Source organism: Lichtheimia ornata, assembly GCF_029851405.1.
Source record: "Lichtheimia ornata isolate CBS 291.66 chromosome Unknown scaffold00057, whole genome shotgun sequence".
NCBI classification, from domain to species: Eukaryota; Fungi; Mucoromycota; class Mucoromycetes; order Mucorales; family Lichtheimiaceae; genus Lichtheimia; species Lichtheimia ornata.
The window spans coordinates 60521-85369 of record NW_026695377.1 but is presented as its reverse complement, the minus strand read 5'-3'; the positions used below and the strand labels follow the sequence as shown (position 1 = coordinate 85369).

Genomic DNA, 24849 nt, shown 5'->3' with positions numbered 1-24849 from the left:
ATCCGATAATGAAGGTGTGTCAAGGTATGTATCACCTTTGCATGTAGGAGAAGGACGAGCTGCATAAACCAATTTGTATATGTGAACCCACCAGTAACTAATCCAATGACAGGTCACTCATCCTGAAACTCAATGGAGGGATCACTTCACTTTTGCTCTTCTCAAGGTTATCCCACTCCTCCTTATTGTATCACAAAAGCCATATACTTCTTGCATGACCGATAACCGGATCCACCTTTATTATTCTATCTTCGAAGCAATAGTATGTAATCCACAAGCTAGCAAAGTCCAAGCGTGTAATAAATAAACAATGCTTTATGTCCATATTGCCACCACCATCGTCGTAGGCGTCGTCCTTCATCATTCATACTCGTACTCGTACTCGTCAGCAGTCGTCAATCTCCTCGTCGCAAATATCAAAAACACACAAGTTGAAGAGAATGGGATCTTGGAGGCTTCCTTTTGAATCTTGTTGTCGTTATCATTGCCGTTGTTGTGAATGTGATAATCCAAATCTCGAACACCGCGTGATAGCATCCTCCGCCAAAGTCGTGAGACACAAAGATATTCTCGAATGCAACTCTCTGGTATATCATGTACACGAGACAAGAGCTATAATCCTGGTGAGTAGCCACCTATGATGCTTTGCGGTCATGATTATGTGCGTTCCTCCTCCTTAGTGTAGTATTAGCAATGGACCATCAGAACAAAGCATTCAAGTGGTAATGCGTTCATTTTCTTTATTCCGGATGGCAAGGTATGATGATATCACCACTATTTCTCTGATCAATTAACTTTATAACTTTATGATACGATATTGTTGCATGTCATTTGTTACCATGCTCTAAGCGAAAATCACGTGTATAGCTTTCATTTCCTTGGCAAGTTATTATAAAGACGCACGTACCACCACGTGTAAATACACCTTGCCATCATGTCTTCAGTAATAATCACGAGTTTATTCCATAATACAGCTCTCTGTGCTATTGCTGATGACAACAATGGTAATAGAATTTCAGGGGTTGGCAATCAGCGGAAGATTACTGCATCAAAATGCGTACGTGAGTGTTACACCGTTGGTAATAGAACCGACATGCGTTTTGTTAACATTGATGATGACATGAATGATGATGGTAATGCATGAGATGATCAAGCGGAGAAATAGCTACATCAATCCTTGTGTTGTGGCATTGAGCACGCGGTAACCAGCGGGTTGGAAAACCAATCCTTCTTTTTCCCGTTTTCACCCACCCACACATACACACACTTACACTGACAGAGTCTCGGCGAGAGTGGTGCACTGATTTATGCAAATGCAACAACAAGAATCCCCCAGCAACCGTAACGAATCGTCCTCAGCACCAACGACAGCGCCCGCCATTGTCCCTTTGTCACCTTGTTGTACTCCTACAAGTTCGCATTCGGAAAGCACCCGTTGGTCCGAAACACTCAACCCTGATAGCCAGCCACAGTCGTCGTCAATAGACGAATGGGTCGCATTCTCATCGCCTACCAATGACAATTGCTACCTTTCGGCAAGGCCAGAGCATATAAGAGCACATGGTTTCGACGTCCCAGGAGCGGTTCAAAGCATTGTAACACCAAGTATGTTCTCGACCTGGAAGAAAAAAAACATGTGATTATATTGATGTTTGTGAGAAAGAAACTAGTAGAGAGCCGCATTCAGATAGCAAATTGGTCATCATCATGGGTAAGAAAAAGAAAAAGTGGAGTGAATGAAGGTGGAAAACTAAACTTGCTACTTCATCTAGTGGGTCTTCCTGCTCGAGGCAAGAGTTACATTGTGAAAAAGCTACGGCGATACCTGAATTGGCTTCAATATGAGACTAAGGTAGAGTACAATGAAATGCAGTTGCCATTGTTGGATGTGAATGACTCATCGCATGAAAGGTGTTCAATGTGGGTGATCTTCGCCGTGTGAACCAAGAATCTCAGCAGCATGAACAATCGGCAGGCTTCTTCGATCCCGGGAATGAGGAGGCTAAACGGATTCGAGATAATTTGGCACTTGAGGTTCTGGATCACTTAATCAACTGGTTAAGCGAAGGTGGTCGTGTCGCTATTCATGATGCTACCAATTCCACAATTGAACGAAGGTAAATGTATAGGGACTAGGCATAGATCATTTTGCATACTAACCATCGCCGTACTATGATAATAGGTTCCTGTTATTGAATCGATTACAAGAATACCCGCAAATCAAAGTCCTGCTATTAGAATCTTTATGCACGGATAAAAAGGTAATCATTGAACGTCGGATAATGACTCTAATGCTCACTGTAGTGTGGAATAGATCTTGGAAAGGAACTTTCGCCTGAAATTATTGGGTCCTGATTATCGAGACAAGCCAGCTGCTGAGGCATTGGCCGATTTCAAGTCACGTGTCAGCAACTATGAAAGAGCATACCAGCCTGTTGGTGAATGGGAGGAAAAGCACGACATTCAATACTGCAAGCTGATGAACGTGGGGAAGAAAGTGGTCGCTTACAACATATCAGGATACTTGTCGGGTCAATGCGTCTTTTACCTTATGAATTTTAACCTGGCAGGTGAGAGAGATGACTAATAACTAATGGTATTGGCTGTTGTAATAATGCAATTTTTTCTTGTTAGACCGTCAAATCTTTTTGACACGACATGGACAAAGCGAAGACAACGTTGTTGGACGCATTGGTGGTGACGCTCCCGTGAGTATTCATGTAAGGCTATAGGACGTGCTACAATACTTATACGCATTTGTTGTAGCTCTCGCCACGAGGTAGAAAGTATTCCAAAGCACTGGCTAGATTTATCAAAGAGCAACGAATTGCTTTTGCACTTGACTCGGTCAAACAGCAAGAAGAACAAGAAGAGTACTGGGCATCAAACGGGTTAGAGCCATTGGATGATGAACCTCCTTTATTCAGGAAAAAGACAATTTCCAACCAGCAGCAGTTTACAGTTTGGACAAGTATGCTGAAACGTGCTATGCAGACAGCGACGTGGTTCGATCCTGACGAGTACGATATCAAGCATATTCGTTTCTTGAATGAAATCAATGCAGCGGTATGATGCCAATGGTTATGTAATCTTCCTTTATTCATTACAATGATATAGGTTTGTGAAGGAATGACCTATGACGAGATTCAAGAAAAATACCCAGGAGAATTTTCTGCCAGACGCGCCAACAAACTCTATTACCGTTACCCAGGCATTGGTGGAGAATCATACCTTGGCAAGTTTCAAAGTATGTGGATTGCGGATTTATCATTAACCATTACATCCCGATACAGACGTCATTCATCGAACACAGTCCATGATTATCGAGTTGGAACGCATGAGCGAATCTTGTTTGATCATTACACATCGGGTCGTTATGCGTATTTTAATGGGATACCTACTTGATAGATCAAGGGAACAGATGCCACATATGGATATACCTATGCATACGTGAGTTATCTTGCCAGCATACATGTACTTGATGGCTGACATGCGTGCTCTTTTTTTAGCCTATTTGAGATTCGTCCTAAACCATATGGCAACGAACTACGAGTATGGAAATACAATGAGGAACAAGATGTATTTGAAGAAAGAACCAGTCATTTCAAGGAGAAATAAACGTTGCTTTCATTTTTCATCTTTGTTAAGAGTGTCCCTAGTACACCAATACTAATTTTGGTCTTCGTGCCACCTAATGACAATGGACCCTTTGTTATGGACTTTTTCAAGAAGGCGAGAGAGTTGAACACTCTTGAATCCTAGGACCTTAGAAATACGTCAAGCAAGTTGCACAGCATGAATGGTGAAGCATACAAAAGTAGATGTAGATCAATTGGCTGGTACTGCACCTCTATGTTTTGCTATGTTTTAAGCTTGATGCTATATGAAAAGCGGTCTGTGCTCATTGTCAATCGTCTCATTCATATCAAAGCCAAAGATGCAGAAGGACCTCTTTGTGTAACTAGCCGAGTTGAAGGGTCGATCCTATTGATGGAGAGTGCATGATGGATATTTACCCCTTTACGCCTATAGTAAGACCCGCCTATGATAGCACGTATGGCACTTTTTCAAGTTGACCATGGTATGGATAATAAGTCAAAAATGATCACTGCACCCGAAAGTAACTTGTTTAAAATTGTATGAAGCGTGAGACGTAAAATCAAGTGTCTTGTCTCGCCAGAAGGTCGCCCCAGGATGATTTTATTCTAGTTGACAGCAGCAGAGAATGACCGTTGACGTCAAGCCTGAGAGGATTTTAGCATTACAAGATGCTTTTGGATGCGCTGACCATTTCTGTAATACTAACCATGCCATGTTCGATTGTGTAATCTTGAGATATTAGTACAGGTGGTCCATCTTCTTATTGGTGGAAGGGTGATTGGTACATGTATGCAAAGAGAAGGACTTTTTTTTTTGCCAAGGACAACACCGAGCATGCAACAAAAGAGGATGCTTCGGCCTGGGATGAGTAAAAAAGACGAATGCCTGGGGATGTGGTAGTAAGGCAATTGCTGATGTTGGATGTAGAATGTAAAATGCTATACACCTTTTTGCTATACGTGAGGATCATTCCTTTTATTTCCATTATGCATGATGCTGGCATCCTGAACGCTTGGGGGATTCAATGTTGCATGGCAGCAACAATCATCATTCCTTGTGTGGCATACAAACCAAGCACAACCATCACCATCCAGCCGCATATTTTGGCACGCCATGGATATAGTTCTCCACCACACGTCCATCCATTGACCTTTGCCACAATACACACCCAAAGGATAGAACTTCCCAATCGATGTATCTCCCATAAACTGATGCATTCTTATCCCCAGCCCTTTTCTTGTAAATGACGTTGAAATAATAAGTTACCTTAACGAATACGACATTGCATTGCCTACCATGCCTATACTTCTATAGTGTAAGAGACCTCCCTTCTTCCTGAGTTGGACCTCGCCGTGTGTAGGCATTCGGTGTATTGTATCATAGGAAGAATTAGGCAGTATTGTAGAAGTATGCTCACTTCTAAATGCTGTGAAAAGGAAGACCGCGATTGATTCATTGTTTCTTGAAACAAAGGCTGTAAACTGTTAATATGATTAGACCATGTAGGGCTGATGTTTTGTCAATACAATACAGATGGTTTATTACCATTAATCGATGCTAACCACCACGACATTTATAATGTGATCCTGCAGCAATCATAACAACGTACGTAGTAGTAGTCACACATCGTATATCAAATAATGCCTTTACATCATTATCTCATATACACGTCTATATGTCATATACAAGCATTATGATAAAGATAACTGACCCCACTACTTTCAAGCCATTAGCCTACCAGCCGGATAAAAGAGCATCGACAATGAGATAAAAAATTCGATTCCAAAGCACTTTTTGCATATGCTGCTTTGACCCTATCCTATCATCTAAATATCCATTCATACACATATGAATAAACATCATCAAATCGTCCGGTACTTCCTTGTGTGCATCCTAAATCCAAAAACATAATAAAATATATTACACGAACAAAAAAAAGGTAAATCACGTGATTTTTGATCCACGAAAAACAAAAGATCGAATCGAATGATCCTGTATTGGATCAATCGATTACAAGATGATGTGGAATGGAGAAGCCGCGCATCGATCGCGGTACCTCTCGCATGCTAAGCGAGCGCTCTACCATTTGAGCTACATCCCCTTTGCTTGTTTTTATGATTGGAGGGATGCTACATAAAGGAAAGGCTGCCGAAAACGGAAATTAGCATAAAATGTCAATATAAGCAGCTCAGAGTATGCAAAATGACATTTGAAACATGGTTTATTAAGATGGCGATGGCGGTGTATTAGCGGTAAATCGAGGAAGGAGGGGTCAAAGGTATAATTTTGTATCTTTAGGCTGGTAACCTGGTATCCTAGCAACTCAGCAAAATCAAGAAATTCAGCAGCAACCAGATGCTTGTAGGCGTTAGAATCAAGGTTCTATTACTACAGAAGCATATGACAATCGTATGGATGGATATCATGCATGGATGTAACTAAGATAATAAAGTAGTAGTAATGTATATCTTTATGGCAATGAACGGCTTATTTGAAACTATTCCACGTAGCGACCAGTATACTAAGGGACCTTGAACAATGATGACATGATTATTTATGGACGGGTATAAGGTGTTGAGAGATCACATTACAGGTGACATGTGATAATAGCGTCTGACATGTATGTACAACAAAGCAACAAGCGTTTTAGTCGGAGGGTCGATATATAGCTTTAACCGCCTTTTTATCCTTCTCTCTCTCTCAAGTGCATTTCTCATTTCCTTCAGTGGTGTCTTCCATGGCGGACAAGAGTTCAGAAGAAGAGATTGCACGTCTTAAAGACGAGCTCAATGAAGCGATCCAGTCGAGGGAACAGAAAATGGAAAAGGAGCGAGGTGTCATGCGAGGACTTGTGGAAAAGATCAGGACCTTGACAGAAGAACGAGACGAATGGACACAAAAGTACAATGATGCAGTACAGCAATCCGGTCAACAGGAGAATGGGACAAAGCAAGTGGCATCACTCAAGAACCAAGTCGAAGAATTGTTGTTGGAGAAGGAAGAGTCCAAAAAGAGCTTGTTGCACTTTATGAAGAAAGCTGACGAAGCTGAACGAGCACTCGCTGATGCTACAACCAGTCAACAACAGCCGGATCAGGTGGCAGCATTGCAGAGCAAAGTGGATACTTTGGAAGCATCGATCAAAGAGGCAACCACCGAGCATGAGCGTATCTTGCAGGAGGAGAAAGAGAAATTGATCAGCCAACACGAGCATACTTTGGAGGATGAGAAGAAGAAATGGACAACCGAGCATGAGCGTATCTTGCAGGAGGAGAAAGAGAAATTGATCAGCCAACACGAGCATACTTTGGAAGATGAGAAGAAGAAATGGACAACCGAGCATGAGCGTATCTTGCAAGAGGAGAAGGATAAATTGACAGCAAAGATGGATCAACTCATTGCCGAGCATTCAGAACGTCTTAGTCAACTTGATCAGGCAGCTGCATCCACCGTTGACCATCAACAACAATTAAACGAAGCGCGTGACACCATTCAATCATTGGAACAAAAGTTGAAGGATAAAGAGGAATCAGTCAAAGTCGCCAAAGATATGCTACACGAGCGTGATATGGAATTGGATACTGCACGTAAACAAGTCGATACATTGCGTGCGTCACAAAGCGAATTGGAAGACAAGTCAAAAAAGTACGTCAATGTATTGAGCAAGACCAAGAAGCAGATTTTGAAATTGGAAAAGGAAAAAGCAGATGCGGTTGAGGAGATGAATACCATTCGAGAGCAGCTTTCTACAGCAGAATCATCCAACGACACACTCAAAGAGAACATCAAACGATTGGAGACCAACGTGAGCCAGCTGGAGGATGATGTCAATAAGCTGAATGGGAGATTACACTCGAATGAATCCGAAATGACAATTCTACGCAAGGAACGTAAAGAAGCTGTGGATGCCAAGAACAAGATGTTCGATGAATTACAAATCAAGCAGGCCGAATTCGAGAGCTCACAAAACTTGGCAGAGTCTTTACAACATCGGTTGACCGAGAGTGAGCGACAGCTGAAGGAAGTCAATGAGCGTATGACAGCAATGGAAGAATATCAAAGCATGGTTGAGGAATTGAGAAGGGAATTGGATGACAACAAGAAACGATTTACCAAGGAGAAGGAAAAGTGGGCAACAGAGTTGGATGATTGCAAGTCGCAGTTACAGAGCGCCAAAGCCAATGGTGATTCAGCACATTCAAAGGTTGAGGAATTGAATCAGCAAATCAAGTCTCTCAATGATGAACTCAACGCTGTACGTGATGATTTGAATGTCAAGACCAAAGGACTTCAAGTATTGGAAGGAGACAAGGAAGCATTACTGGAACGCATTGATGATTTGGAAGCTGATTTGGAAAAGAGCGTACAAGATCGAGATGATGCACAAGATGCAATGGTAGTATCATCCTTCATCACGTGTTCAAGTGCCCACATTGATCCATGAATCTTACTTTGATATAGAAAAAGCTCGAGGAAAAGGTCCAGAACCTCGAACAGGCCAAGAATACCCATGATAAAGAGCTGGAATCTCTACGGGTGCGTGAAGGACATTTGAAGACATTGAACAAGGCATGTATTGCGGCAGAGGATCAAAGAAACATCTAGGCTTGTGTGCTAATGCTATTGACCATAGACTCTCAAAGACGAAGTACGCAAGCTTTCAAAGAATGTGTTAGCCGAATCACAGCAGCAGCTACAACAGCAGCAGCAGCAGCAGCAACAACAACAGCAAGCTTCTAGAAGCAGTAGTCCTGCTGAACCATCATCACCTGCTCCTGCACCAGCCGTCAAGACCAAAGAAGACGAGATCAATCTTGAATACCTTAGAAATGTTATACTAAAATTCCTTGAGAATAAGCCAACACGCGTAAGTATGTGTTCAAGGACCTTCATTGACATGAGCTTACTTTTTTGTGATCTAGGCACAATTGATCCCTGTATTAACAATGATGTTAAAATTCAGCCCCGAAGAGATCCGGCGATTGCAAGCCAAAGCATAGAGGACTCACTACTCCCCATCCCACTGCCAATACTCATAGAAAATAATCTACACACTTTACTTGTTCAAATACATCCATCGCGCCGCTTTTTAGGCCGTCTATCCATGGACTTTTCTATATTGATTATAAGGATATGAGAGGAGAAAGAAAAGTGACTATGGGTAATAACAATATCAAACTTCGCTGGAGACTACTTTTGCGTGCACAAGATCCTCCTTATGTGTACACGCCTCGGTTGGACATGTCGTATTCGTGGGAACATAGGCGATAGATTGCATGTGAGTCTCTCTCCTTCGCAAGGAGATCAAAGTCTGCAGGCACATGGAATGTAAATTGGGTAGCAGTAATGGGGTAATCAAACACAATAATGCGCATAGAGAATCATGCTGTGCAACATTTGTGTGTGATCAATAATTTTGATCCCGATACTTGCCTTGGGCTGACCACTCGTGGTGTTTCACTCGGTGTAGTACTCATGGATCCCAGCAGCACATGCAAAAAATGTATACGATACTGCACAAGTGTTCCACAATGTATATTTTCTTTACCCCTGACTGATTCAAGGTACAGATCACAGATCCAAAATTTTGGTATGAGAGTGAACCGCTGGTATAGTGTTTTTAAAAGATGATCAAGTCTTTATATATGCATATGTTTTTTTGTGAGGGAGTTTACATAAGGATCTCGCTATGGTATGATGATTTGAGCTCCTTGTGGGGAAGAACGATACAATTGCGTACAATAGTTTCATCCATCACGGAAACCTCCTTGCCTGTAGAGGGATAAAAAGTCAGCAACTCTATAGAGATATCAAATGGCATACATACCTAGAATAGTAATGCTCTGGCTCTTGACACCGTTCTTCATCATATCAATATTGTGATCACCAGCAGGGCTACCTTCCACTCTAGCCCAAGCACCAATCTTGCTGTTCCATCCAATGACCGAATGTAAGATACAACTAGCAGTCTACATTGTACCAATGTGAGTGAAAAGTGCTATATCATTTAAACGAGGATGACTTACGCCAATTTGGACATTGTCGAGGATGATGGAATCCTTGATACGGACACCTTTACCGATGGTGACACGTGGGCCGATCGACACGTTTGGACCAATCTTTCAAATTGTCGATCCCCGACACATTAGTACGTGTGTGACCATATAGATACGCCCTTTGTTTGGGTTTACTTACCTTGGCTGTGGGATCCACATGTGCTGATGGATGAATATAAACTGCACCAATGATTTCGGGCCCATCCGGCTTTTGTTGTGCGAGCTTTTCAGGGCAATCCTTTGCCATTTGTTCAAGATAAGCTGCATTGGCAGGGATCGAAGAACTAGCATGCACTAATTAATATCTCTCCCACAATCCTACCATCATCCCTCAGTATTACTTACCCAGCTGTCTTGATTTGTCGCCAAAACTTTTCGGTGATGGAAACGTAGAGCTTGTGTTGTTGGGACAAAGGACGCAACAAATCTTGCTCAAGACGTAAACGATCATCGGAAGGTGTCCAAAGGTAATCATTTTCTTCCATGGAATCCTTTTTGCGATCAATGGCCTTCTTCATCTCGTTGAACACTGAAGTATCAAACAAGTACACGCCGCATGAAATAGTGTCTGAAATAAATGTCTCAGGCTTCTCGACATAGTGCATGACTTCATTGGTGCCTGCTTTAGCAATCAAACAACCATACTTGGTGGCTTGCTCGCGAGGTACCTAGCAACATGAGGTTGGTTAGCATATAGGATTAGGGGCATTTGGAAGATGTTTAGAATACCTTTGTACCAAGCATAGTGCATACGCCACGATGTTTCATATGAGCATCGATCATCTCATTCAAGGGGAAAGAGCAAGCGATATCAACATTGATGACGAAAAACTGCTCAGGGTTGCCACGAAGGATCTCGTCTCTAAAGTGATAAAGACCACCAGCAGTGCCTAACTCTTGATACTCGCGAAGATAGCTATTGGAGATGATCATTTAGTTGGTTGTTGAATGAAAATGATATGAGATAGAGTACTTGCCGAATATTCAAGCTGGGGAACTCGTTTGCAGCATCATCGACAAAGCGGGAAAAGACATTATCTTCAAAGAAGCCGATAATAAGAACTTCTTTAAGGCCTTCGACTTTTGTAAGAGCGGCCAAATGATGAGAGATGATGGGGGCACCGGCGACAGGGAATAAAGGTTTTGGTACGTCGAGAGACAAAGGACGGAAGCGAGTGGCTCTGGAAGGACCACCAACGAGAATGACGGCTTTCAATGACATGATGAGGAAGAAACACGAGCTAAGACCGATACAATTCAACGCGTGTGGCAAGTTCGTAGATGATTGGGCTACTCACCTACCTGTTCAGGCTGCTTTGCATGAGGTATCCAAATGGCAGCACAAATTGTTCTTTTCCTCTTTCTTTTCACACACACACACACACACACTCACTCATATACACATACATACTTTCTCTCTCTTTCTCTCTTTCTCTCACTCTCTCACTCTCACTCTCACTCTCTCTCCCGCCTCTCCTTTCCTTCCCTCTTTATATACAATGAGTAGCAGGGTCATGGCATCCAGTGATCGCATCTCTCAAATCCTTCCTACTGTCAAATGCTCGGATTGTGGTGAGGACGTGCAGATCCGCAAACTTGGCGAGCACGTTTGTTCCAATATGCCTGCTGTTCCACCTTTGCCAATGCTTCCTCTACGCCAAGGTACATATCATCATTCTCTCTCTCTATGCTAGTAATTGCAATGTAAGTATCGTACCGGGAATTGGAGTGTGTGTGTTTCATCAATCCAGTAACACGAGAAAAAGGCTAATCAACGTGTTACAATAGTAACAGGATTTAGTAGATAAAGGCATGAATCGAATGGCACCGTCATCAAAATCCCCTACATCCTCATCAGCAAGTGGAAGCCCCTTGGCAAGTCCCAAAGGTAGTCAGCATTCATATGACAGAAACTATCATCCGGAACCCGTGACACCTCCATATTATGGAATGGCGCCAGATCGCCGACGTCCTTCTCTCAGGGATCAACAACAACAACAACAATCATATCGTGGTTACGGCTCATCTTCTCCACCACCACCTTTACGTGAAGATAGTCTACGCAGCGACGATGATCCTTATTACCGTAGCAGCCCAAAAACTCCCACTTTCAAGTATTCCGATCAATATCCCAGACCGTATCCTAGCAACAGTACCAGCCCTGCACCTCCTTCTTCCAATGATAGGTGAGTTTAAATTTATGCACCATTTATTAGCAAATCCATACTGATGTATCCATCTATAGAGGAATGGGTGGCTCCCCTAGAACAGCATATGCTCCACGTAATGATTATGATTATGATAGAGGTATTGATGGGATGGGATGGGATGGGTTCATCAAGGTAATTTACTCACATTGATATACAGGATACTCTCCTTTGGACAAGTACAGCAATGGCAGCAGTGATCGACTTGGCAACGGCGGCAGTGCTGGTGGTGGTGTTAGTGGCGGCAATGGTTCATTGGATACATTGATGGCTGACCTGATGAGCAGTCTGGGTAGTGATATCCACGACACTGACCGACGACCTTCAGCTTCATCACGCCATGCTAGTGACGCTTGTGCAGCTTGTGGAGATGAATTTGATTATCGTGACGATGTGGTCAATCACCATAACCAGGTATGGCTATATACAATGGTCTCCTTTGTGTATCATTTTGCTCCTTCTCCTTCTCCCTAGTATCAATGAAAATCTCACACATATTATCTTCTCCTCCGTATAGTACTATCACAAGACGTGCTTCAATTGCCAAATGTGCCGTGCTACGTTTGATCGTTCTCGACCCTGTTATGAATACAATGGCAAACTTTATTGCGAACGCGATTACAATGTCGTCAAGAAACGAATCGTGTGCTCTGGATGGTATTTATATATTCATATTCTTTTCTTCTCAAGTAATCATGTGACTCAAAGTAAAAGAATATCACCAGCGACCGACCTATCACCTCCAATGTGAATGCCATCAAGGTCATGGGAAGATACTACCATCCTGGTCATGTAAAATGCTATCATTGCTATGAACCTCTGGACGAAAGGACAGGATACAAGGAACATCAAGGTCATTTGTATTGCCGTTCTGATTTCAAGAGCTTATTCCTACCCATGTGCCGTGCCTGTAATCGCCCGGTTGAGCGAGAAGCTGTTTCTGCCATGGATGGCAAATTGCAAGGCAAATGGCATCTTGAATGCTTTGGATGTCATGTAAGTAAAGTACTACATATATAGTCTTGTAGCTTGTTTTACTCACTTTTTTTTTGGCTAGATTTGCCATGAAGAATTCCCTGATAATACCTTTTACGTCTTTGAAAATGCGCCCTATTGCAAACGACACTACCATCAACTCAACAACTCCTTGTGCCGGACATGTGATGATCCAATTGAAGGCCCATGTGCACAGACCATTGAAGGTTGGAGGTTCCATCCAGAATGTTTCCGATGCAATGTATGTCCTCTCGCTTCTCTACAATATCACCATGGCTTTTCATCTAACAGTGTACTTTATAGGTATGCCGATGTGCCATTACCGATGTTTACTACATGTTTGAACGTCGTATCTATTGCGAGACCCACATTCGACAACTCCAAAGACAACGCAACATTAGAGCCGAGAAAAGAAGAACCCAATTCGGTCGTATCTAGTAATAACAATATCACCACCCACCCACCCACCCACATTACCAATTTACATCCTTGTGCTTTCATAATACGCAATTCCTTTTTTACATTTACTTTTACCGATGAAAATGATATGTGTGCTCAGTGTTGGAGTTTACTGTTACCATTAATGATGAAAGTTTATGAGCAATACGTAACTGAACGAAGTACTGGAATGAGATGTGCCGTCAAACTGGAATACACAGCACTTTTTGTCAAGAAAATGATAAATTGTTGGAAAAATTGTTAAATGTGATAGTGGGCTGGGAAGAAAAAAGAGAGAAAAGAGAGCAATATAGTTGTTGATATTCATATTATTGTGAGTGAGTGTGTTTGTGTTTGTGTGAATAGAGTGAGTGTGTGGCGTGTGAGTGTGAAGATTAGTTCTGTTTGTAAGTCTCTTGGATTCTTCGGTAACCCCTCGCCCTCGTTTTATAGCCCTTGTTGTCAACATCTACGACCCACATTACCAATTTACATCCTTGTGCTTTCATAATACGCAATTCCTTTTTTACATTTACTTTTACCGATGAAAATGATATGTGTGCTCAGTGTTGGAGTTTACTGTTACCATTAATGATGAAAGTTTATGCGCATTTCCTCTGAACAACGACCATGAATAGAATCAACATCATGAAATGAGATACCACAGCACTTTTTGTCAAGAAAATGATAAATTGTTGGAAGAATTGTTAAATGTGAGTAAATGGGCTGGGAAGAAAAAAAGAGAGAAAAAGAGAGCGTATATGATGTTGATATTCGTAATGTCATTGTGAGTGAGTGTGTTTGTGTTTGTGTAGTGTGAGTGAGTGTGTGGCGTGTGAGTGTGAAGATTGGGGTTGTTTGTGTAAGTCTACTTGGATTCTTCAGTAGCCTCGCCCTCGTTTTGTTCGCCCTTGTTGTCAGCATCTGCAAGGTTAAAAAGAAAAGGAAATTTTAGTTTCAACCATCTACCTATTGAACCTTTTTTTTTTTGACATTTACCTTGCAAATCAGAGGTCCAAAGGGTCAAGTTGTCTCTCAGCAGCTGCATGATAAGAGTGGAATCCTTGTAAGACTCTTCAGAAAGGGTGTCAAGTTCGGCAATAGCATCATCAAAGGCTTGCTTGGCCAAGTGACAGGCACGATCAGGTGAGTTGAGGATCTCATAGTAGAAAACGGAAAAGTTGAGAGCCAAGCCAAGACGAATAGGATGGGTAGGAGCCAACTCGGTCTGAGCCACATCAGTAGCAGTCTTATAGGCTTCATGAGCTTGAGTAGCGGATTCCTTGCGAGCTTCACCAGTCAAAAACTCGGCCAAGTAACGGTGGTAATCACCCATCCTATCAAAACATGTCAATAACCCTATCACTTTTTTATCATCCCATTTACTTACATCTTGTAGTAAAAGACCTTGGACTCACCACCTTGAGCGTTAGGGATCAAGTTATCCTTCAAGACACTCAAAATATCGGAGCAGACGTCCTTAAGTTCATTCTCGATCTTTTGACGGTAAACCTTGATCTTTTCCACCTGAGCATTGTTGCCCTTGCTCTCCTCCTTTTGTTCAATGGAAGATACGATACGCCACGAGGCACGACGAGCTCCGATCACGTTCTTGTAAGCAACGGACAACAAGTTGCGTTCTTCAACAGTCAATTCAACGCCCATCTGGAAACGATCATGTTCGTGAGTAAGTGTGATGCTGTAGATTCCTTTTTTTCGTCATACCTTAGCAACGTCCTTGGTGTATTGGACCATTTCTATTATGAACCTTGATTAATACATGTTGATTCATGCTACAATGTAATGGATGAATGATTCAATGGGTATGCTTACCGTCGTAGCGCTCAGCTTGCTCGGCCAACTTGGCCATGTAGACATCATTCTCGCGTTCCTATGATATGGATAAAGTGTTTGAGTATGACTATTCTTGAATAAAAGACGCTCATCTTTGTCACACACGCCATGCAAGGCCATCCGAAGACGACAATGGGTTGCTACTGCTATACAATGCGCAATAGAATGACGCGCGCTTCTTCAGATGGCTGCGCCATCCATAGCATCCTGACAGTGCATGTTGTCTCGGCGACCAAGATGTTGACTGGGAAACAAGACGAGAAAAAAAGAAATGACAGTAAGAGACACTTACAGAAGCCATCTTGAAAGTAAGGTCGGTTTTTGGGAGATAGAAGGAAAAAGGGACAAAACGCGCGAACTTTTTTTTCTCTGTGGTTGGTGGTCGGGATCTGTATTTTGATCTTGTCTCTCATCCACTACGAAGCCAAAGGAGACATGCTTGTTGGTTGCACAAAATGACCATTCGTTAGGTCATTCATCATCCACTCCCGCTATGATCAATATAACAATGACGCATGTTACTATCTTATAAAATCACAGCATGCTTGCTATGAAACCTTTCACAGTAGCCTGGGAAAATTTCATAGTGGCATGAATCTATCTCCCAGATAGTCAACGTATTCCTCCCATTCATTGGGTCTATTTCAGGTCATTCTAGTCGATGCAGGGGTTAATGGATAGCTATCGGATTACAATAAAGAGATCAATAGGGTAATTCTGCATGTCGAGACCTATCGTTCATCACGCGATTTGGTCATTGTTTACGTCATCCTGTAGCTTAACCTTCCCATTCAAAATCACGACGATAATAGACATGACATGCATGTCTTGGTAACTTGATAGTGAGTAGCCATGACTACGGGGCATGTGGTGCCATGGAAACGCACCAGGGGCAACTGTCAACATTTCCTACCATGAAGCGAGCTCGTGCATACCCTTTTTTTGCATAAGGATCAAATGAATCAAATGCAGCAGCGATGAAATTAAGCGCATGCTAAGCGAGGTCTATCTCAAACTTTGCTACTATATTGTATTTCATGGAAAAGGAGGGTTGTGTTGATGATGGGGAAACGTTTATTATCATGCATACAGGGTACACTACTACAAATTCCCCTGGCATTGCATATTGAAACACATACAACAACAACGTATGGCTAGATTACTTTATAGAGTAAAAGTCTCATGCAAGCGAATATCACGGCTGCTTGCTCCAATAAGCACCTCGTAGTCACCGGAAGGCACAACCCACTTTTGCTTCTTGACATCCCATACACTTAATTCGGTCTTGGTAAGCTCAAACGTAACGTTGGCTGTATGCCCCTTTTTCAAAAAGACTTTTTCAAATCCTCGTAACACCTTGGGAGGTTCATGTACGTATTCAGGAAATGCAAGGTAGAGTTGGGTCACCTCAGCACCATCTCTTGAACCAGTATTAGTGATTTGCATCTTGGCTGTCACATTGCTGGTGGTGTTCTTTTCAACATGCACGTGGAGATCCTTGTATTCAAAGGTTGTGTATGAAAGACCAAAACCGAATTCGAATTGTGGTTTGATATCCTTTGCATCGAACCATCGATATCCAACCAAGAGCTTTTCATCATATTCAAACTATGTTCATGAAGCGGGTGAGAAAGGAGTATAGTGGGTTATATGGATTCATGCAGCACTGACCTCTAATTTCCATGAAATGTCCGAAGGATAATCAGATGCTTGCTTTGCAAATGTGATGGGTAATCTTCCAGAGGGGTTGACAGCTCCAAACAAGACATCAGCTAACGAGTTTCCAGTTTCTTGACCAGGCATACCAGCCCACAGGATACCCTTGATATTGGGATGATCGGCCCATGGCATCAACACAGCATTGCCGGAATGGATGACGACGATCGTGTTGTTATTGGCATCTGCCACAACTTCAATCTATAGCAAGCGGTGAGTAGTGGATCGATGTATGAAATCTTTAAAGCTAGCTTACCAAACCATCAGTTTTTAGCTTGAGCGAAGTGACATCGAAAGCCTCTTCGGCATATAATTGGGCAAATACAATGGCAACATCAGCATCCTTGGCAGTTTCGGCAGCCTTGTGCTTCAAAATGTCGCTTTTACTAGAAGCGACGTCTATGTCAAAGGCGTCGGCACGCGATGTAATGGCATCCAGCGGCTACACATTCATGTTAAATATGCAGCTATAAGAAAAAAGTGGATTTTCTTATGTACTTACAGATACAATGTAAGGAACATTGGAGCTGCCAGAACCTCCACCTTGGATCAATGTGCCTTGACCACCAATTTGCACCATAGATGATGTGTTGTTGTCACGGCTTGTGGAGTAAAATATCATCAGCCCCCGTTTTCTTATATACTATGGGATCATTAATGTTACCTGGAATCAGCGTCACCCCCAATGATAGCAATCTTTTTGATGGAGGAAGTATCGAGAGGTAAGACATTATTGTTGTTACGCAAAAGCACGGTTGCAGCAGCACCCATTTCACGGATCGACTTTTTATGATCTTCTTGCACATTTACTCCGGGATCCTTGCTGGCAGTATTCACATTCATTCGAACCGCTGGGTAATCCTGTGGTGCCCTCGTCTTAGTAGATGACTCAAATTGTTTTGTGTGAGCAAAGTAGCATGCCGTACCTTATCTTGGCGCATCTACCAGGTAGCTTTTTGTATCAGCAATACGCATAGCAATGTGATCGAGTTTTTTCTTACCTTGTACCAGGCAGCGACAATGCGTTGAGCCATATCACGAGCCTAGGCTATGTATCAGAACACGTGATTTTCTATTGCTAGACAACGTTTACCCTTGAATAATCAATGTCGCCATGCTTAACAGCTCTTTCCAAAGCTGATCCAAAATACAAGATACCACCAGGCCTATTGAACATGAATGAGATAAATTGGCATGTTGTGTTTAGTCGACCTACATGGTCATGTCCAATCCGTTATTGATAGCTTTGGTGGTCGAGTGTGTGGCTAGCCAATCGCTATGTACCCAGCCACGGAAACCCAATTCCTTTTTCAAAATGTGATTCAACGCATAGTCGTTTTCGCATGCGTATGTTCCATTTAGCTTATTGTATGAGCACATAACAGTGCCCACACCCGCCTCGACAGATCGCGCAAATGGCCATAGATAAACTTCGTGCAAGGTCCTGTCATCAATTACTGAAGACTCCTATTGAAGGCATTTGTTAGTTGCGTATCATTGAATGTGATTATAAAATTGATACTTGCTGTGTTCCGGTTGGTTTCTTGCTCATTTCCAATGAAATGTTTTGCTGTTGCAATCTTTTTTTTTCAATGATGAGAAATCCCATTATTATTGTACGACTACTATAAACTTATTATCCTTACCACGCCTTGACTTTGGATACCATGAATTGTTTCTGCTGCTGCCACACCTGAGAGATAAGGATCCTGAGATTGGAGCATTGAATGTAAGCATACATTCTTGATAGAGTTTTCATGATACCTACCTCACCAAAAGCCTCCCAATTTCTTCCAGCACGTGCATTACGTGCAATGTTCATGGATGGCCCCAATTGGACATTGGCACCTTTGCCCCTGAATTCTGCGCCCATGTCGATCCCACGCTGTCGGATGGCGTCTTTATCAAAGGATGCTGCAGCTGTAATACCTGCTGCAAATGCACTGGAAAAAGGTGAACCACGAACACCGAGGGGACCATCAGCCAAGCATAAACTAGGGAAATCCGGATGTGTGGTGCCACCTGAATTGCCAACACATTGACCTGTGAATAAACCAGATCCTTTGGTAATGCTAGCAATTTGCTCTAAAGACATTTGCTTGACGAGTTTTTCGGCTTTTACATGTGCCTCATCCCACGAGAGTGGCTCAATGGGGGGCGATAATGCTACCACTGCATTGCTAGATGATGCAATGGCTACTGTAGCTACAAAAATGAGTGACCAGTGTTTCATAAAGGAATGGGTTGGGATGGAAAGGAGCGGAAAAAGATTATCAATGAATGAGGAAACAAGAAGCACGACTTATGCATCTTTTGATGGGCATTTAATATAACTTGGTGCTTGTCATACGTGCCACATGCGATACAATTGTCCTCATTTTGCGGGGAACAGGCTGTAGGATCTATCCCAATCGCGCACGTTACGTAAACCTTTATTAAAGAGAGGCTCGGTATAAAGTCTGCATGCTTATTGCTCGATCCCTTTTAGCTTGCTGACTACGTGCCATATTCGATTGTGCTTTGTTTCCCTAATCACGTTTCACCATCACCGAAATTTTTTGCTGGGCACCATCCATAAGCATACTTGATCACTCACAGCTCAAAGTATAGTTGTGGAACATAGGCATGGTGAAATAACCACCCAAGTTGTAACAAAATGCCCAAGCCTAAGGATGAAGCTAAAGGCATTCAGTTCAACGTACCGAGAAAACGATGTTACTTTTGAGTAAAGGGCTTCTTTAAGTGCCTTTGACTACTTTTTAAGGTGGCCCAAAACTATGTACATTATCTTTGAAAGCTCACAAGGTGTTGTCATGTACCTTCAATGCCTAAAGGGACCATGAAGAAAGGCATGGTTACTATGTTTGAGGTGCTTCCAAGGTATTCAAAGAAGGCGTGATCTGCTCCCAAGGTATCTAAAAAGGCATGGTTACCACATTCAAAGAATTTCAAGACGATCAATGCTTAAATGTCAACAGCTAATTCACGATTGACAACCATCACCCTATAGAAAAAAGATCACGTGTTGGAGAATACGCTTCTGCAAAAGAGCATTCGAGAACGCCATGCATCAAGAGAATGCAACGCCATAGGATGCAAGTCATTTATTAAAGTTTAAAAGATGCAAAAAAAGGAGATGATGTATATAGTACAATGATGCATAAATTACTGCTGCTGGCTAGAGATGGTGGTGGATCGAGTAGAGTTGTAATGAGCGGTATAGTCGTTGTCCTTGGCCCATTGTAAAGATTTGTTTCTAATAGCAATTGATAGGTAAACGCCAAAAGTGGTCATGACGACAACTACGACAATAACAATGATATTGCCATATAGCACGATTTGGTCCACGGTAAGGGTTGTTGCTTCAATCATGATCACTCGAATCACAAACTCAGCAGTAAGGCCAATGGCATACCCTCCGGTCAAGAGATAGCTGCCTTTTCGAACCACAGGCAGGTGACTCCACAAAAAGTCGCTGAATGGCATCTCGTGCCGTATACCATGCTGATCACGCCAATGATAGGGCTGCACATTATCATAGACCATTTTACGAGAAATGCTCCAAGTGAGTGGATAAATGCTAAGTCGTTCAGTGCGAATAGGAATCAGAGTGGAAGCAAATAGCGCGGCAATAACCATGGTCACAGCCGAATCGCGGAGAAGTGCTGCCCTTGCATCTCCTATATTTGGTTTAGTATCCCATGGTGCATCATCCTTATCATACACACAACATACCTGTGACAATAGAAATCACTGCAGAGATCACAAAGGCAAGAAGAACCAAAACACCAAGGAAATCCACACGTCGTTGTTGTATAAATGTATAGATGACATGCAACAGGGGAGGAATACCCGAGATCAAAAGTGCGTATACTTGTCCAATGACATTCCGGAGGCCAAAGTATAAGCCGAGTGGTAAACCGATCATGAACACCAGCGAGAACACGAAGCCAAGTATATTCTTTACTGCATTTTCCTTGTTGTGCTTTGACAAAGTCATGTCAAATGGCTCCTCGTACTCGTAGTCATTGTCTTGTGTGTGGTTCCTTGCTTCGATATCGACATTTTCAAGCTGTTGGGAGTTTCTATACCCTGACATTGAATCATCAAGCTTTAAAGGCACTGATTGACTGTCGTCGTGGTAGTAACGGGTTTGATCGGACATAAATGAAAGGGTAAGGAAGGGAAAGAATCAATGTTATTTAATGTCTTTTATATGCGTTATCTTGCAAGGTCATGGATCAAAGTGAAATGCTACGGCTGAGCAATGAGAAATTACTATTTAGGTGCTCAGCATGTCATTGTTTACAGATCAGGATTTCCCGATGGGATCCGCATTGCTTGATCCGTGGTCGTTGTCGTACAGTGCCGATCCTTGGAAGGTTCTGCAATCCAATAAAAAGATGTTGACGCAACTCACCTTCAGCCACTTACCATCGTGATCACGTCTTTACCTCAATGATTTGATAAATTGTGGCTCATCGGCAGCAGCATATTATTAGGCAAGCATGCGAGCTGACACCATTGTGCTGGGTCACTCTAAAATAGGACCTTTGGTAGAAAAACAGGGTACTGGTGCTAAGCAGTTGGTTTTTGCCAAGAACCAAGGTAAGCGTTACAATAGCTACTGCATATTACGATCGATTACCCAATGCTTTGGATATAACGTTATTATGGCATGTGGCTTCATATTGATTCCCAGCAACAAATGCTGCCACATTGTGGCGTTTAGGTATCCAGCATCCAATTATCTATTGCGTTTATGCGATACGGAGCATTGGTATAGCACCTGCTATCCACTGCGGTGCTTTAACTTTGATGGTAAGTGTATGCATGGTTTAAGTTACTCTTGGGCTGCATAGTCTTTAATAAATTTTGTGAAGTGAAAAATGGAGGCATAAGAGAGGAGTATCGTGACATCATGACAAGCTAAAGATTGGCTGATTCGTGGTAGTTAGCTATATGCTTATTATATTGCTCGGTGTAATCATTCGCTTTAGCCCATTTCACGCACGATGCTTGTATCAAGATAGCAGCCCAAACAGTGGCGATGGCAGCAATCGCTATGAAGACGCCGAGAATGACATTGCCATATAGCACTATCTGGTGAACGGACATGTTTGAGGCTTCAATCATAATCACACGAGCTATAAATGCTGCCGTCAAAGCAATCGAATAGGCGGCTGTCAGCGTGTAGTTATATGTTCGAGCTTTTGGAATGTACAGCCATATAAAATCACTGAATGGCATTTCATGGCGATCACCATTTTCGTTTCTCCAATGATAAGGCGTGACTGTATCATAGTATGCCCTTTTGAATATGGTCCATGTGATTGGATAGATGTTAAGCCATCGTGTGCGAAATGGGATCAAGGTCAACATGAAAAGGACGGCAATGAGCATAGTGGTCGCTGAATCACGCAACAAAGTAGCTCGTTCGTCACCTGTATTGTAATGAGAGGAGGTTTAATAATAGGATAAGCTGATCATGAGACACATACCAGTGACCAGTGATATCACTGCAGAAAGGATAAACGCCAAAACAACAAGAATCCCAAGAAAATCGAGACGACGGTGCCGAATAAACGTGATAATGACATGCAGCAAAGGCGGGATACCGGAAATAAGTAATGCATAAAGTGTGCCAAGGACGTTACGAAGGCCAAAGTATAGAGCAATTGGTAATCCGATCATAAAAACCATCATGAAAACAAGGGAGAGGATAGTCTTTACGCCATTCTCCTTGTCGAACTTGGATAATGAGATATCAAAAGGCTCCTCGTATTCATGGTCGTCGCTTCCCTTTCTATGTGTGGATCCCACCACATTGATGTTGACGTGCTCAGGGGTTACAGCCGAGGAACCCGATCCAGCAGCAGTATCATCAAGCAGCTTTTCTGACATTCTTCTTCCTTGCTTATCGTTACTTTGAGCATGCAAGATTGTGAATGAAGTTCGGTTTTTATACTTGTTTTGCCCAACATTGCCAATATGGTAACGAGAAACTATGGCTGAGAACTCCATTTTTGTGCAAGCAAGGTTGTCATTGTTTGTTCTCGAGTTACACTTTGTCTTTGTTAGAACACGAAGAATTCAGGTACAACATTTTGTGTAACCGTATTAGAGCTGAACATGGTAGCATTTGGTGGGCTGCATGATGGGATGGCCACGTGTTATAGCAAATGAGACGGAGGAGAGATAAATGGCAGCTGTATCCAGGTAATCACAGGATCCATGTATCCATGGGTTACGTATCATCCTACTTTATGATCAAAAGTTGTACTTTTATTGCATGATGTATAAAAAATGGATCAGGAATTGTACTTTAGGGCATCACGCCGCTGCAAGCATGAGATTAAATATGGATACAAGAAGGTCGTCTATGTGGTGGACGTCATTTAGAAATGAAGGCAACCCAATTACAGCATGACCTTTCCATGCAAAAATGTTTGGCAATGGTGCAGTCATTTGCATGAGTTAATAATAGTCATTGTGAATTGCTAGCATGCTAGTTGAGCGGTAAAGAGTATTATCGATTGAAGGAACTATGATGTTGGTGATTTTGACGTATCACTTTCTGGTTCTTCTAATGGTGATATCGATGATGATGTTGACAAAAGGTCCGTTTGCCGACCTGCTGCATTTGGTACTCGTATCCAGCGTTGACGTTGGCTGTTGCTTTTCATCGGAGATGTTCGACGAAAGAAGCAACCCAATCGAGCTTGTTGCGATGATACGTTGTTGCCATGGCGACATTGTTTCGTTTCCGGTGGTCTAACGGATTCGTTCAAGAGATAAAACACCTCATCATCTACGCAATATGACCTGAACACTCGTTCCAAGAGGTGTATCCAATCCTCAAGAGCGGCCATGCGTTGATCATTATTATCGGCTATATACATAGGTAATGCCGATTCATCGCCTTTGTTCGTTATCAATGTCGTCGTAGTAGCATGTGGTTGTTGGTTGTTGTTTGTATCTAATGCCATATGTGATTCATGATCCGGTTCAAGGGCTCGATTTGAGTAATGCGATGCGGGTGAGACAAATGGGATTGGTGTTTCACCTGATGGGACGAAGCGACTTTGAATGCCTTTCAAAATGGATTGACGTGAGGCACCAAATGACCACCGTTGGATCAGACCAATCGGGGATTGAGCATAAAAAGAAACAACAACAACGCCTTGAGCGCCAAACGACATGCTTCAAACCATCGAGGCTCATCATTTCTATCAACGCATAGGATTGTTATAGAAATGGAACTCTGCCAAGCACCTTGTGAACATCATACCTTAGGTTCCAGAGACTAAAATGGATCATGCGGATGACCTGTAAGGTAAAACGGCGGAAAAAGCATAGAGGTATAAGAATGGCAAGCAAAGCAATGCATGCAATGACAATTCCAGCAATAGCCCCACCACCGAAAAAGCTGCTATCAGATGGAATTTCAGATGCATTGTGCGCCTCGCCTGTCACGATATTCTGTACCCATTTCATTGATGAGAGTTCAGGGTTTCCTTATTGTCAAAAGAAGAAGCTTGAGCACATCAATATCATTGCTGTAGATACCCAATGTCTCTTGCCCTAAAAAAGGTCCAATGCAATGAGTACATGGATTTCATGAAACTTGGCATTAGAGTTACCAAAAGCAAACACAGCATAGCTCTCATTATTAAGAAACACAGCAGAGCCAAACATTCGTCCTACAGGTTTTGGACCTTGCACGTTGGGCTCATACCATGTCCAAGTCTTCGTATCAAGGCTATAGAGCCGATTTAGCTTCAGCATTACATCTTCCATATCATCTTGGCCTATAATGCATGTTACCCATGAGTGTACTGATCGCAGCAGCAATAGCCTAACATGCACCGATTACCTCCAAGAATGTAAATGTACCGTTTTTCCGGACCAAGAACTGCCATGGCAACCAGAGGTAATGATGGCATTTATGCATGTATACAAATGTCAACGTCGTCTCCTTC

General features: G+C 42.5%; 10 protein-coding genes and 1 non-coding gene across 11 annotated transcripts; 3 read left to right on the top strand and 8 right to left on the bottom strand.

Annotated features, from left to right (window-relative positions):
• Positions 1-1307: 1307 nt before the first annotated feature.
• Positions 1308-3618, top strand: O0I10_009609 (uncharacterized protein; the record flags this gene model as incomplete). Its single annotated transcript, XM_058489596.1, has 11 exons — positions 1308-1605; positions 1664-1711; positions 1773-1852; positions 1912-2117; positions 2183-2261; positions 2315-2570; positions 2635-2708; positions 2767-3066; positions 3118-3235; positions 3294-3450; positions 3510-3618. 11 exons carry the CDS (start codon positions 1308-1310, stop codon positions 3616-3618), a joined length of 1725 nt encoding a protein of 574 aa, XP_058339632.1.
• A 2010-nt stretch (positions 3619-5628) lies between these two features.
• O0I10_009608 lies at positions 5629-5701 on the bottom strand. The gene has a single exon. It is a non-coding gene; the product is annotated as a tRNA-Ala (tRNA).
• A 636-nt stretch (positions 5702-6337) lies between these two features.
• On the top strand, positions 6338-8600 carry O0I10_009607 (uncharacterized protein; the record flags this gene model as incomplete). The annotated part of the gene is made up of 4 exons (XM_058489595.1): positions 6338-7996; positions 8062-8169; positions 8234-8467; positions 8523-8600. 4 exons carry the CDS (start codon positions 6338-6340, stop codon positions 8598-8600), a joined length of 2079 nt encoding a protein of 692 aa, XP_058339631.1.
• Positions 8601-9271: 671 nt separating this feature from the next.
• Positions 9272-10878, bottom strand: O0I10_009606 (uncharacterized protein; the record flags this gene model as incomplete). The annotated part of the gene is made up of 7 exons (XM_058489594.1): positions 9272-9372; positions 9428-9569; positions 9627-9719; positions 9796-9940; positions 10002-10324; positions 10386-10572; positions 10634-10878. The coding sequence occupies 7 exons, from the start codon at positions 10876-10878 to the stop codon at positions 9272-9274; spliced, it is 1236 nt and encodes a 411-aa protein (XP_058339630.1).
• Positions 10879-11155: 277 nt separating this feature from the next.
• Positions 11156-13297, top strand: O0I10_009605 (uncharacterized protein; the record flags this gene model as incomplete). Its single annotated transcript, XM_058489593.1, has 8 exons — positions 11156-11318; positions 11461-11842; positions 11902-11963; positions 12024-12277; positions 12381-12520; positions 12589-12859; positions 12921-13100; positions 13163-13297. The coding sequence occupies 8 exons, from the start codon at positions 11156-11158 to the stop codon at positions 13295-13297; spliced, it is 1587 nt and encodes a 528-aa protein (XP_058339629.1).
• Positions 13298-14165: 868 nt separating this feature from the next.
• O0I10_009604 (DNA damage checkpoint protein rad24) lies at positions 14166-15452 on the bottom strand (the record flags this gene model as incomplete). Its single annotated transcript, XM_058489592.1, has 6 exons — positions 14166-14221; positions 14297-14634; positions 14688-14962; positions 15023-15054; positions 15131-15188; positions 15444-15452. 6 exons carry the CDS (start codon positions 15450-15452, stop codon positions 14166-14168), a joined length of 768 nt encoding a protein of 255 aa, XP_058339628.1.
• Positions 15453-16315: 863 nt separating this feature from the next.
• On the bottom strand, positions 16316-19100 carry O0I10_009603 (uncharacterized protein; the record flags this gene model as incomplete). The annotated part of the gene is made up of 12 exons (XM_058489591.1): positions 16316-16759; positions 16823-17068; positions 17124-17309; positions 17370-17469; positions 17532-17728; positions 17794-17808; positions 17869-17910; positions 17961-18033; positions 18084-18334; positions 18394-18447; positions 18514-18576; positions 18636-19100. 12 exons carry the CDS (start codon positions 19098-19100, stop codon positions 16316-16318), a joined length of 2136 nt encoding a protein of 711 aa, XP_058339627.1.
• A 932-nt stretch (positions 19101-20032) lies between these two features.
• Positions 20033-21032, bottom strand: O0I10_009602 (uncharacterized protein; the record flags this gene model as incomplete). Its single annotated transcript, XM_058489590.1, has 2 exons — positions 20033-20547; positions 20603-21032. The coding sequence occupies 2 exons, from the start codon at positions 21030-21032 to the stop codon at positions 20033-20035; spliced, it is 945 nt and encodes a 314-aa protein (XP_058339626.1).
• Positions 21033-21796: 764 nt separating this feature from the next.
• O0I10_009601 (uncharacterized protein) lies at positions 21797-22771 on the bottom strand (the record flags this gene model as incomplete). The annotated part of the gene is made up of 2 exons (XM_058489589.1): positions 21797-22311; positions 22369-22771. The coding sequence occupies 2 exons, from the start codon at positions 22769-22771 to the stop codon at positions 21797-21799; spliced, it is 918 nt and encodes a 305-aa protein (XP_058339625.1).
• Positions 22772-23412: 641 nt separating this feature from the next.
• O0I10_009600 (uncharacterized protein) lies at positions 23413-23856 on the bottom strand (the record flags this gene model as incomplete). The annotated part of the gene is made up of 1 exon (XM_058489588.1): positions 23413-23856. The coding sequence occupies one exon, from the start codon at positions 23854-23856 to the stop codon at positions 23413-23415; it is 444 nt and encodes a 147-aa protein (XP_058339624.1).
• A 149-nt stretch (positions 23857-24005) lies between these two features.
• O0I10_009599 (uncharacterized protein) lies at positions 24006-24813 on the bottom strand (the record flags this gene model as incomplete). Its single annotated transcript, XM_058489587.1, has 6 exons — positions 24006-24096; positions 24159-24196; positions 24266-24349; positions 24414-24451; positions 24511-24678; positions 24744-24813. The coding sequence occupies 6 exons, from the start codon at positions 24811-24813 to the stop codon at positions 24006-24008; spliced, it is 489 nt and encodes a 162-aa protein (XP_058339623.1).
• Positions 24814-24849: the final 36 nt, after the last annotated feature.